At 40.2% G+C, this 14,460-nt stretch overlaps 1 protein-coding gene across 2 annotated transcripts in view; it reads left to right on the forward strand.

The window, feature by feature from the left end:
• The window catches only part of LOC128734043 (L-lactate dehydrogenase), a 198,913-nt gene extending 191,466 nt beyond the window's left edge, over positions 1-7,447 (forward strand). For both annotated transcript variants that reach the window (XM_053828022.1, XM_053828023.1), the window contains exons 4-5: positions 6,063-6,652; positions 6,717-7,447. In XM_053828022.1, coding sequence (XP_053683997.1) covers positions 6,063-6,652; positions 6,717-6,881 — 755 coding nt within the window. In that variant the 3' untranslated portion in view covers positions 6,882-7,447. The remainder of the gene's footprint in view (positions 1-6,062; positions 6,653-6,716) is intronic.
• Positions 7,448-14,460: the final 7,013 nt, after the last annotated feature.

Raw genomic sequence — 14,460 nt, forward strand, 5'->3', positions numbered from 1 at the left:
AGTTCCTGGCTATGATATCGAAGTCATCTGCAAAGCCTAGAAGTTGGCTACTCTTGGTAAAAATCGTGCCTCTCGTTTCAATGCCCGCTCGACGGATCACCCCCTCAAGAGCGATGTTGAACAGCATGCAGGATAGACCGTCACCTTGTCTCAACCCTCGTCGCGTCTCGAAGGGACTCGAGAGTGTCCCAGAGATGCGTACGAAACACATCACTCGATCCAATGTAGCTCTGATCAGTCGCGTCAGTTTGTCCGGAAAACCGTATTCGTGCATTATCTGCCATAGCTTGTCTCGATCGACTGTATCGTATGCTGCTTTGAAATCGATAAAGATGTGATGCGTGGGCACGTTGTACTCCCGACATTTCTGCAAGATCTGTCGGATAGTAAACATTTGGTCCGTAGTTGCGCGAGCCCCCATGAAACCCGCCTGATAATTCCCTACGAAACCTTGTGCTATCGGTGACAGCCGGCGTAACAGGATCTGGGAGAGTACCTTGTAGGCGGCGTTTACCAGCGTAATACCACGATAGTTGCAGCAGTCTAGCCGATCACCCTTTTTGTAGATGGGACAAACCACTCCTTCCATCCATTCCTCCGGTAGCTTTTCCTCCTCCCAAATCCTCGAAATAACCCAGTGTAGAGCCTTTGCTAGCGTTTCCCCGCCATGTTTATAAAGCTCTGCCGGTAGGCGGTCCTTCCCAGCGGCTTTATTGGTCTTCAGCAACCTGATTTCTCGTTTGACTTCTTGGAGATCAGGTGCTAGGACATCACTATCTTCCATGGGCGCTCCTAGGTTAATTTCCGTTCCGCCTCCTTCTGCGACTTCGCCATTGAGGTGTTCATCGAAGAACTGCTTCCACCTGTCGACCACCTCGCGCTCGTTTGTAATTAGATTCCCTCCCTCGTCCCTACACATGTCAGGTTTCGGTGTGTAGCCCTTCCGAGTTTGGTTCACCTTCTCATAAAACTTGCGCGTGTCATTAGCTCGGAATAGTTGTTCTAATTCTTCACGATCTCTGTCCTCCTTTTGGCGCTTTTTTCTCCTCAGGATCGTGGTCAACTGGTTCCTAGCTCGTCGGTACTTGGCCAGGTTCTCTCTAGTGGCAATACTTAGATAATTTTTCCAAGCGTTTTTTTTCTCCTCCACCGCTTGTTGGCATTCCCCATCAAACCAATCATTTTGTGTACTCCGAGGCTCAATACCTAGTGCCGCGGTAGCGGCCTCTCCGATGGCCGAGCGTATTCTGCCCCAACCGTCTTCGAGGTTTGAAGCACCTAACTCCTCGGAAGAAGGCAGTGCCTCATTCAGTACTCGCGCGTAGTTCTCGGCAGCTTGTGGGTTATCTAGCTGCCTGATGTTCAGCCGAGGAGGGCGGCTTTGACGTATCCGGTGTACGGTGGACAGCTTTGAGCGCACATGTACTGCTACTAGGTAATGGTCAGAATCAATATCCGCACCCCGACGGGAGCGTACGTTCGTGATGTTAGAGAAGAACCGGCCCTCTATGAGAACGTGGTCAATTTGGTTCATTGTACGTTGGTCAGGTGATCTCCAGGTGGCTTTGTGGATATCCTTGCGCGGGAAAAAGGTACTTCGGATCACCAGGCCTCGGGAAGCTGCGAAGTTTATACATCGTTGGCCGTTATCGTTTGTGTCGGTGTGCAGGCTATGGGGTCCTACCACCGGTCTATACATTTCTTCCCTACCGACCTGGGCGTTCATATCCCCAATGACGATCTTGATGTCCCGTGACGAACAGCTGTCGTACGTTGCCTCCAGCCTCGCGTAGAACGCTTCTTTCTCATCGTCGGGTCTACCTTCGTGCGGGCAGTGCACGTTAATGATGCTATAATTGAAGAAACGGCCCTTTATCCTCAATACACACATTCTCTCGTTGATCGCCTTCCAATCTATCACGCGATCCTGCATTCCGCCCAGCACTACAAAGCCCGTCCCCAGTTCGTTGGTAGCGCCACCGCTCTGGTAAAACTGGGCCTTTCCACCACGGATCTTCCATACCTTCTCTCCTTTGCGACAGATTTCCTGCAGAGCTACGATGCCGAGTTTGCGGGGTTCCAGCTGTTCAATCAGCACCCGCTCGCAACCTGCGAAATTTAGCGATCTGCAGTTCCAAGTCCCGAGTCTCCATTCGTCGTCCTTATTTCGTCGCCTAGGTCGATGCCGAATATTCCGCTCCGAAAATGCTTGAATGTTGTTAGTTAAGTTTAGTTTAGGTGTGTAGCCGTACTGGGGCAACACTACCGAGTCTCGCGATGGGGCTGCCATCTCATAGTGCCGAGACGCACTATACCTCCTTCCCGGTTAGTATACGACCTTAGTTTCCACCGGGGTTGGTTACCCGATCTCCGCTAAGGTTGCTCGTATTCCGGCTGGTACCACGAGGAGGTCGGGATCGGAGTTGCTGGATAAGAGGCTAACGACCACTATGGGGTCTATATTCCGCATTATCTAGCCGTTTACCAGTCTGTACCGCCTCAGTCTGTACCGCCTCAGTCAAGCTTAATTTCAACAAGTTAGGTATGAATCTCTCTTGGAGTTATTTATAATTTATGTTATTGATATTGACTGAGCTATATTGTAAGGTGGATTTTCGGTTTTACAGTCAGTTTTATATCGAAAACGGCTTTTTTATACTGCCTCGGCCTCCGGTTTTGACCTTTTTAAACGTAATATTTACACGTTGTCTAGACAAGAAAATGTAACAATATTAGCTTTGAAAAAGGCTAAAACCGAAGGTCGAAACGTCAGGCAGTATAAAAAAAGCCGTATAAAACTATACAAAACTATACAAACTAACTGTAAAGTCGAAAATTTATAATTTATAATACTGCTAAAATAAGTATTGTTCTATCTTTATTAATTGCTGTTTTAAAAGAATGCTCTTTTGGCTACCAATGCTATTACAGCCTTATTGCACTATAATAGGACACCACACAAACCGTTGCTTTTTAAGAGATGCCGCTTTTCTAGTGGTAGTAAAATCGAAATTTCTCACTTATCTTTGTTTATCTATCTGAAAACCAATCACTAATCACATTTTATTGGTGGTACAGGTATGTTTAATTTTCATAACTTTGGCCTAATTTTGATAAAAAACAACCTTTTCCTATACCTCTTCATAACATCTTACTACCATTCGTCCGAGAGCTATTTTGATACCGTACGAGAGCCGGCAGCTGAATATGTTTGCGCCATTTCAATTCGAAGAAATTAAATTTCGCAACATGAACGCGATAAATAAAAACTTTGTTTACCAACTATTTATTGGTTCAAATATCAAACCTTATATTGCTATTAGCGATAAACACAAAAGAAACTGAGATACATGAGAGAGTACTGTTACTGCGCCGAGTAAATTTATTACTGCGCAAAACTGGGCTGTTTCCGAAATGTACAATATGCGTTACAAAGTAACGACATCTGTTATATTCAACATGGAAACATTTATAGTATCAAGCATACTCTCACGCATGGCGCATGATAAAACCCCGCATTCTTGTTTTTGATTTTAGTAACTTTAACAACTTGGGTCATTCGTGACTTCTGCGGGGTTGGGATTTGAACCCGGGTCCTCGGAGTGAGAGGCGTTGGCCCCATTTCTGTTCTTGATTATTCGAAACTAGAGGCGGTGTCCTATTACAAGAGATAATGAAATGTTTATAATAATTGTAGATTATTGCTAACTCTACAACTGTTCTATATACAACTTTTAGAAATTCTTTTTGTCTTTTTGTACAGTCAGAAGAGCAAAATCGAATCAAACTGTCCGTGCCATCCCTGAAGTGAGTTTAAGTTTTTACTAGAAACTGGCCTGAAATTTGACTCAAATTTGTATTATTTTAATTTATTTGATTTCACTTCAAATTAAATTAGGAATTGGACACGAAATTGAAATTGTTGTGGGACAGAAATCGGACTTGAAACTGAATCTACTTTTATGCAGTTAATTTACTTATTGCAAAAATACCGGCAATGACAACTCCGGCCTTCCTATTATGTACCCTATTTTTTTTTTTTTTTTTTTTTTTTTGAGATGGGGGGCACGCACAGTAGTGCCCCAGACCGGGCAGGCAAGTAATTTCGAGTCAAATTTAGAGCAATATTGTAAGTTCAAATTATTACAAATTCTTTTCTAATTTCAAGTCCAAAGTTAAGTCGAATTCTGGTTCAAATTCAAGTACAATATTAAGTCCAATTTAAAGTAATGCGAATGACGAAATTAGTGCAAATTCAAGTCTAATCTCAAGTCCAGTTTCAGGTTATATTTCGTGACAATTTGAAGTCTGATTTTGAGTTCAATTTCAAGTCAAATTTCAATTTCAAATTCAAGTTTACGTCCAATTCCAAATCGAATTCAAACCCAATTTCAAATCTACTTTGAATTAAGACACAATTTGATGTCCAATTTAAAGTACGATTTGAAATGCAAATTTGAGTCAAATTTCAGGTCTAATGTCCAATCCAGTAACAAGTCTAATTTCAAGTCTAAATTAAAACATGTTTATTCCTTACTTCACGCAAAATTTTAGTTCTCATTTTATACCCATTTTATATCCAATTGCAATTCCAACTTAAATCCTATTTATGTTCAATTTCAAGTGTAAACTCCCATTTTAAGGTCAATTTCAAATCCTACTCAGGTCCGATTTCATGACATATTTCAAGAACAGTTCCTAGACTAGTTTAATTTCAATTTCAAAATTTTATTTTAAGTTCGATTTCATGGCCGGTTTGCCGTAGGTCCAAATTTATTCCACAACTCAAATCTAATTTAATGTCCAATATAAAATTCAATTCAGGTCCAATTTATAGTTCAATTTCAAGCTTGATTTAAAATCTATTTTTAGTCCAATTTCAACTTTGGTTTCGATTTTAAGGCTAATTGCATCCGTAAGTCCGGGTCGGGGAAGTTTTCAATCTAAGCGCCCATATTTTTTTATGATAAGTAAAAATAAACCGGCCATCCTACTACGATTAGTTGATTTTTCCAGGCCAACATACTGTTGAAAAGTCAGGTCTTCCACCTTCTGTCTATGTTTCGGTACGTTACATTACGTTCGGCCTGTTTCTAAATTCAGCCTATTACAATTTTAATACGTTATAACTATTTCCCCAAGACAAGGGGATAATCTACTGTTTTGTATTAAAAGAACATCGAAACTACCTGTTCTTCCACTAGAATTAGACCATAGGCCGAAAAAGTAGATGCAATCGCTTAATGGGTCCAAAATACCCTCCCATGGTCTAATTACGATTTTCTGTCTTTCCTATTTTTTCCATTCAAAAAGGACATATTTACGTATTCATGCTTCGCTTTAGAAACATACAATTAAAACTATGCTAAGTATATATAATTAATGATTATGTAATTTTCCATAATTGCCGTGCATTTTATATGTGCATTTTGACATTACTAGCTCTTCTAAACTAGAATCCCATCGAATAAAATATCCAATAGCTTATAACAGAGTGTCGACAGCACATATTTGGCAATGAGCGATTCACTTTTTTAAACAATAGATGCAAAGATATAAGAAAAATTTTGCTTTCGTTCCGTTGTTTTAAAAGTTGTAACTTTCAAAACTGGGCACTGTTATATCAATTTATTTAACATGAAAAAACGTTTCCTACTAATGGTGCCGTCAATTACCTTTTTGATGAAGGTAATGATGGAACCTTGCCGCGCTGCAATTGAATTAGTTCATGGTCGGTGTCATCAATTAATTTGATTAAATCATCCTTGGAAAGAATCAAAATGTAAGCCCAATTTAATGTAATCTTCAAGGTTATTCAAATCGTCACGCTTTGACCGGCAATTCAAGTTCATGTCCGTTGATTAGGTTAATTTCGTTTATTCAAATATGCTGCAGTAGCTCGCAAATCATAGCAATATACATTCAACCGGACGATACAAAACTAAAAGTGTTGCGCAACACGCAGTGGATGCGCACTCTGTACGTGAATGTTTCAAAACAGAAACTACCGATTCGAAGCCAATACACTAACCTTATCATTTTGTATTCACCTACCGTTTCAGATTTTGCCGTCTCAGCCGGTTCCCGACTGATCGTTGTCACGGCTGGTGCCCGTCAGAAGGAAGGCGAGAGTCGTCTGAATCTGGTTCAGCGTAACTGTGACATCCTGAAGGGTGTTATTCCCAAGCTGGTTGAACTCAGTCCCGATTGCATACTGTTGGTAGTTTCGAATCCAGTCGATATTCTAACATATGTCGCATGGAAACTGTCTGGTCTACCGAAGAACCGCGTTATCGGTTCCGGTACTAATCTGGATTCGTCGCGCTTCCGTTTCCTAATGTCTCAACGACTGGGAGTTGCCCCAACCTCCTGCCACGGTTGGATTATCGGTGAGCATGGTGATAGCTCTGTGCCAGTGTGGTCCGGTGTCAATATTGCCGGAGTACGACTAGCTGAAATCAATCCAGCCATCGGTACGGCCGAGGATGAGGAAAAATGGGGCGATCTACATCATGAAGTAGTCAACAGCGCATATGAAGTCATTAAACTAAAGGGCTACACATCGTGGGCTATCGGTCTTAGCGTTGCCTCGCTGGCATCAGCTCTTCTGAGAAATACTTACAACGTACATGCCGTGTCTACTCTGGTCACTGTAAGTTTTACAAACAATTTATGATTTCATACCTTAAATAATAATGAATAACTCATGATTTCAGGGAGAACACGGAATTTCTCAGGAAGTCTACCTATCCTTGCCGTGTGTCCTAGGCAGAAATGGAGTCTCGCATGTCGTTAAACAAATTCTGACCGAGGAGGAAACTAAAAAACTACAGACTTCGGCCACCATCATGGCTGAAGTTCAGTCCGGCATTAAATTTTAAATCTTGCACTTAGAATAGTAATAAATTATTATATTTATCAGTTAGAAAACTACTAAGCAAAGCACTAGAACTCAACAACAAAATTACACTCTAAATTTTGCACACCATTTTCTAGAACTCACACTCCTTAAAGCAAACAACTTATGTAGACAATGATAGAGTATACTTAAAGTAGCTAAAGTCGGGATGCTATGACACCAGACTGCATCCCTGACAAAAACTAACAAAATCTCCGTTATCTAAGGCAAAATTGAAAATTGCCAGATCAAAACACAGTCTACCTCTAAAGGCATTTAATTAATCCGGCTTCAAATGATTGGATAAATTGTTTCCAATTAGGCATAAAAGTAGGAATAAAAGCCGAAAATACATTATATGATAAGCTTGCCTGACAAGGTCAGTAAATACCAGTGATTTAACAGGCTGAGGTAATGTGAAAGCAGAACAGTCCAAACCCAAAGCAAATGGCAAAAATATGAACCTGCCGGTTCTTCCACAACTAACTAGGCAGTAAGAAAGCAAAACAAAACAAAATGTCATCGTACTGTAATACACAGTTACAACTACTCAACTAATTGTGTGCAAATAAAGATTATCTGTCTCCGCTAACTTGTGGTATGTAATATCTAAAATTGAAATGTTTCTTGGCATAACTTACTTTTACAGAACCGTGATTTCTCAGTACAGCACTTGGTTCAGAATAGTTCCGTGCATCACAAATTTGGGCACTGCTACTTTATCCCCTATATTAGAATTTAACACACAATAAGATTAAAGCTATTAGTTTTTAAGCGTATAGCTTAATGCTGTGTATTGGAAAAATACACATCCTTGTTTTTAAGCACATCGAATCCGATTCGATTGAGTAAGTCGCATATTTAATTTTGCAGGCATATTCAAGACTAATTTGCTTATTTATTTTATTTATTTTTATCAAATACAGATTTGTCCGAAATTATTGAAAAGTTATTGAAAAATACCATACTGATTCGATCAAAAGCAATTAAAGAAAGCCCACAATAAGCATTAGTAAGCTCAAATATAATCTTTTAGAATTAGATTTAGATGACTGACGATGTGGTTTTTTAGACTACGCGTTAATACCTTGAGCTACATGCTATAACTTGAGCATTCGCTGTAGGAAAAAAGTCTGTCTAAGGCTAGAAACGTACTAGTATCGAAAAACTATTCTTTGATTAAACTACGCAAGCAGTCACGCGATCGATTTTTGGGTCGCCGTGATTTTGTGCGCGTAGCTAACTACAATAATGGTGTTACCATTGCGAGTTATAAGCCCAAATCTCTATGTACAGCGGAAGCCGTTTTGCAGTTGGTAATTTGCACGAGCCATTAGATCATGAAATGTGCTAAGTGATCTAAATAGATCAGTCTTGAGATCGTAACGAGTATTGTCAACTGTTTATGCGTCATTAGTTATAAATTGAAGTGTAAATATGTGAGACTTGTGAATTCAACTTTTAAAAATTATGCTCTTAAAATACCGAACAGTAATTCTTCGTTTTTCGATACTCTCAACATGATGAACATGTCACATGTTCATTTGAAATGGTATCTCAACTCATATAGTATCAATGCGTTTTAGGGGGCTCCGTAGCCGCAATGTTACCGAATCTGCTTTGACAAGCGAATGGTCGTGGGTTCGAATCTTAGTAGAATCAGGCCATTCGATGTCAAGTGACTTTAGCAGGAACGCAGATTCCTCGCCAGGGGCGGCTACAATATGGGATAGTACTCGCAACGAGGAACGATCAGGTAAAGTAGAACAATCCTTGAAGGAAGGGTAAACCCCATTCCACGCATGCACACATAAAATTTAAGAGGGCATACCTAGTACTTTTTACACCATATTTTTGGCCTTATTTCAAATAGTTTTTTCTCGATATTGCGAAAGGCAAATCGACTCGGGTTTATTGCATTCTAAACATTGCATTCTATACTAATATTTAAAATTTTGTTTACATATGGGAACCTCTTCCCCGCTCCCCTGCGGCTCCTTGAACATGATCATTCGAAAAAAACATGAATTGCGGTACCATGGATTGGCGCTCGGGGGCTAATCCGAAATGAAAAAATCCAAAACGACATGAAAGCTAATTAAATTATCTCGTGTTTGACCCATCCTTTTTTTGAAATTCGAACACATAACAAAATGGCGGGCATTCAAACATAAAAGTAAGGTTTTTAGTCGAAAAAATTGACTTTAAACATTTCTAAAAAATACAAAAATTACAATATCATTAAAAGGATGGGTCAAACACTAGATAATTTTATAGGCTTTCAAACAAAAAAAGAAACAAAAGAACTGCTTGAGCCGTTCTTGAGATATTTATGGTACCGTCTTTGAAAACCTGGTTTCGAGAAAAACGGCATTGAAGTTTTTATACGCTGTGTAATCGTTCCAGACATGCGCGGTACAAATAGCTATAACTTTCTCAATTTATGTAATTCATCCAAACGACTTCAACCTCATATGCTTAAAATGTTAATCTTTCGATATAAACAATAAAAAAAATTTCGAATTTTTAGAACTGAAAAAGTACTATGCCCCCTTAATAAGCATATAGCTCACTCAATAGCGAATATAGCCAAATAAATGCAGTGCGGGTCATGATACAGCAAACACCCGGGCGATATCACAATAGATCAACTATACTGGTCGCAGTGTGGTCCACACATGGAAAAAATCAATGCGTTATTATAATAAAAACTTCCTGATTTAAGCGCGTTTCGATGTGCAGAGGTTAAGAAATTGGTTCCCCTTCTCGTAAAACTTGCGCGTGGTTTTAAAACCAGGCTTCATTTTCGGTTTTTTGCTCAGTAGATGCTCATTTAAGTACAACGCCTCAATGAAACAGAATTCGAAAAAGTAGTGTAAGGGACAGTTGTAGAGATAATTATTATCTATAATATTGCTGAAGAAAGTTCAATTTTATGTTTTGTATTTACGGCACTATGAGCCTGCTACCCCGTTGGTAGCAAAAAGAGCGCTCATTTGACTACCAACGGGATAGGAGCCCCATAGCGCCGTAAATACAAAAGATAAAACCCGAATAAATCCACCTAGCGGGGTGACCTAGCCTTTCTACTGTCGCAATAATTATTGTTTTTAATTTCTCAGGAACATCTATAATTAACTTGACATTTTTAAATATAAGAAAAAAGATAATATGTGAATTTGAAAAAATAACTGAGTATAGAGCATTAGATATGAAAAACGAAAAAGAGAAATTGGACTTTTTCTTAGTTGGCACTCTTTCAGTTAATTATTTTAGCATAAAAATCAAAACTTGAGCTTCTTTTGAATAAACTTTAATGAAAAAATAGTCATTAGCTTGATCGTATCGTTTATGCGATATTGCCCGTTAGATGTTTTAGGAAACGATGAGATCAAAGAAACAAAAGCAGCGTCATAAACAAGCTTGAGGATGGAAAATATGATCGATATAATTTTCAGCGCTTGTTATTTTTGCTGGTATGAGTGGACCCATATTTAGGCCATTGCAAATCATATTTATAGTTTTTGTCACCCCCCCCCCCTTGGAAATTGGCTTGAAAAATCGGGGGGGGGGGGGGGGGGGGGGGGCAAAAAAATAATTTGTAGGATGAGTCAAATTTCTTTTCATAAAATCAATTCTCTGTGGGCTCTACAGGCTGAAAAACTCAAAAAACGAGTCTCGGAGTTGAATTAACGCTTCTAGCACGAAACAGAAATGGAAATTCGAACAATGGAATTTCCGAAAATCGTCCAAAAAAAATTTCCTTCGTTTTTGTCTTTTTTCGTATATTTTTGCATAAAAAATACTAAAAAAATACTAAAAATACTATATATTTGACGTGGTTATCGACTGTATTCAATAATTCTTTAGACTTGGGTTTTATCGGCTCATCAATGCAAATACATACGCATGCATAACACATACATTGAATAGAATCGACCCTTGATTGATTTATTTCGATTTTATACATTTTAACGGTTTAATATACGGCGCTTAAGTGTTAAAGTTTGAATAACTTTTGAATCAATCGTCCGATTTTCAGTAACTTGGTTTCGTTTTATAGATCTCAACAGTAACTTTCAAATGATAATAAATTGTAGGATGTTTGATATTGAATTAATGCTTATATGCAACAAAAAGCAGTTTTAAATACATTTTTTCACATTTCTTTATATAACTTTCAAACCACAAGCCCATTCGTCATGAAATCTTGAAGTTAAGGTTTTGAAAGACTCCCCTTTCATATGCCATCAATTTTGTTCAAATCGGTTAAGGAACCTATGAGATAATGATGTCCCATATTTTTCATATTTTTATACATAACTTTTGAACTAAAAGTCAGATCAGTATGAAATTAAATAGCGAACAATGGGACACCCAGACCTTTCAATTGACAATAGAATCATTAAAATCGGTCCAGCCATCTCCGAGAAATGTTGGCTCAATCAAAAGCGTTCCACACACACTCACATACACACACACAGAAAATGCTCAGTTTTCGAAACTGAGTCGAATGGTATATGATATTCGTCCCGCTAGGCTTTCATTCGATTTTCGATTTTTCGAGTGATTGCTATACCTTTATACTATATTTTCATATAGTAGAAAGGCAAAACTATATTTTCTTCAACAATGTTATAGATCAGCGGTTCCCAAATGGGGGTTCGCCAAAACTTTAGTTCGCTGCAGAACAGTATAGGGAAATCCGTCAGGGGGTACGCGAACCGAAACAAGGTTGGGAACCGCTGTTATAGATAATAATTAACTTTACAATTAACCCTAAATAGTTGCAACGTACACATTAAAAATGGACAATGAAATATAATTAGTGCCCTATTTAGCACTTGACCGTGTAGGGACTTCTTAGTCGAAGTTAATGAAAGACGACCACTAGTTACAGACTGTCATTCAAGACTGAATTTTATTAAAAGTTCAAACTTAATCCTAACTTGAAGTCCACACAATTATTTTCCTTAATCTACAAGACCCGATATGGTCTTTTTCTAAAGTAAGATAGCTAGAGGAAACGCATTACATAGTACCGCCACTATCAACTAGTGTGATGTTCTCGACGGAAACGATGCCGACAACGCCGTCTTGACTTTTTCGCACATAATTGTGCACGCAATCGATTGTCACGTACCCAAGGTAGTACATTCGTCAAATAGCAAGCCCTGGTTGACCCGCGAGCTTCGCATGTTGAAGACTGAAAAAATGGCTGCACTTAGAATATATTCCAAGTTTCGCACCCGCTCACTGCATGATCAATACATAAAGTTAAACACTGTATACAAAAGAACCAGTCAGACATGCTTTAGACGACACCTGCAGAGAATCCAGCGCAATCTGAAGGTGAAATCAAAAATGTTCTGGAAGTATGCTAGCGATCAGCGCAAGGAATCGAGCCTTCCATCAACTATGATCCTTAATGGACAGGTTACTTCGGAGCCCCGGTATGTCTGCCAGCTCTTTGCCGATAAATTCGCCAGAACCTTTTGCGAAAAAATCATCCCGGACGACCAAATTACCCAAGCTGCTTGCAATGTTCCGCTAATGACTGTGCACGCTCAACATCGACGAAGAAATGATCTCTCGAGCCGCATCAACGTTAAAATCATCGATTAAATCCGGTCCAGATGGTATTCCCTCTGTGTTTTTAAAGAAGCACATTGAAGACCTGTTAATCCCTCTCCGGCTCGTATTTGGTGTATCAATCACAAGCGGGGTATTTCCGCTTGCATGGAAAACCGCCCAAATGTTCCCTGTTCACAAAAAAGGGGATCGGAAAGATGTCAACAACTACCGAGAAATTTCGTCATTGTGTACCATTTCCAAATTATTTGAGCTTGTAGTCATGATTCCGCTGCTGTCGCACTGTAAACATTACTTGAGTGACGACCAACATGGATTCATCGCGAGACTCCCGAATTATTCAGAGCAGTAATGAGAAGATGCCTGGAAGATGGCCACTTCCCGGACAGATGGAAGCGACAGATCCTGGTATTATTGCCGAAGCCGGAAAAACCTCCGGGTGTCCCCGCATCATATAGGCCGATCTGTCTACTCGATACTGCCGGCAAGGTGCTGGAGAGGGTTATCCTTAACAGACTCGTACAGTACACGGAGGGTACAAACGGTCTGTCAAGGAATTTCGGCTTCCGTAAAGGCAAATCTACGGTAGATGCCATCTTGTCTGTCACTAAGCCAGCCGAGGTGGCAATCCAGCGTAAGAGGACGGATATCCGCTATTGCGCAGTTGTCACGCTTGACGTGACATTAATAGCGCTAGTTGGGACTCCATAGCTAACTCGCTTCGGAACGTCCAAGTGCCGGTGTCGCTGTACAGGATTCTGGAAAATTATTTTCAGAATCTGGTGCTATGCTACAACACGGAGGAGGGTCAGAAGTGCGTTCCAATCACCGCGAGGGTTCCGCAAGGTTCCATGCTGGGCCCGGTGTTGTGGAACGTCATGTATGACGAGGTGTTGAAGCTAACGTTCCCGGTAGGGGTGATGATTGTCGGCTTTGCGGACGATATCACCTTGGAAGTCTACGGTGAATCTATCAGAGGGATGAGTTGACGGCTGCCCACTCTATAAGCATTGTCGAAGATTGGATGCGCTCCAGAAAACTGGAGCTAGCGCATCATAAAACGGAGCTTATCGTGGTGAACAGCCGCAAGTCAGTGCAGCAAGCAAATAACAGCGTAGGGGACTGCACTATTTCGTCAACACGGTTCTTAAAACTCCTGGGAGTCATGGTCGACGACAAGCTCAAGTTCGGGAGCCACGTCGACTATGCCTGTAAGAAGGCTTCCACAGCTATTTCGGCATTGTCTCGTATGATGTCTAATAGCTCTGCGGTATATGGCAGCAAGCGAAGGCTTTTAGCCAACGTGGTCCAGTCCATACTTAGGTATGGCGGACCGGTGTGATCATCGGCGTTAGGAACCAAAAGCTACCTAGGTAAGCTGGAAAGTACGTATCGTCTCATGTGCTTGAGAGTGGCGAGTGCGTATCGCACAGTTTCATATGACGCAATCTGCGTCTTAGCGGGTATGATGCCTATTGGCATCAGGTCAGGTGATTTTCTAGAGCATTTCTTCCGTGGTGCAATTGAATATGGGACACACTTTGGATACTGTTCCGTTATGAAAAACAACTTGATGTCAGCTGCTCAGATAAGAGCGAATCAAACCAACTGTATCTTCCAAAAAGCCAAACTTTGAAGCTAAATTCTAGCACAAGTTAGAGTGTGAATGTTTACATAATTTCGACAAAATCGTAGTACTTTTCAATTGCGTAGATCCTCTTTTCTTGAAATTGTTGACAAACAAGTTGTTATTGATTTGAGTAAGTACAAGCGCATTCCAGAACTTATAGATCCACCCTAACTGAGTCGCGAATTATCAACTTGAACGAACACTCTATCAACTCCAAACACACTAAACACACCGGCGCGGAGCACGTAATGTGGTGCATCTGTACGTTACGTACATGCTCATGAGCGCACGGTCACACACATTATGACAACACACCTTTTAGTCGCAACAGGTAACAGAA

This window comes from Sabethes cyaneus, chromosome 2, assembly GCF_943734655.1.
Source record: "Sabethes cyaneus chromosome 2, idSabCyanKW18_F2, whole genome shotgun sequence".
In the NCBI taxonomy this organism is placed as follows: domain Eukaryota; kingdom Metazoa; phylum Arthropoda; class Insecta; order Diptera; family Culicidae; genus Sabethes; species Sabethes cyaneus.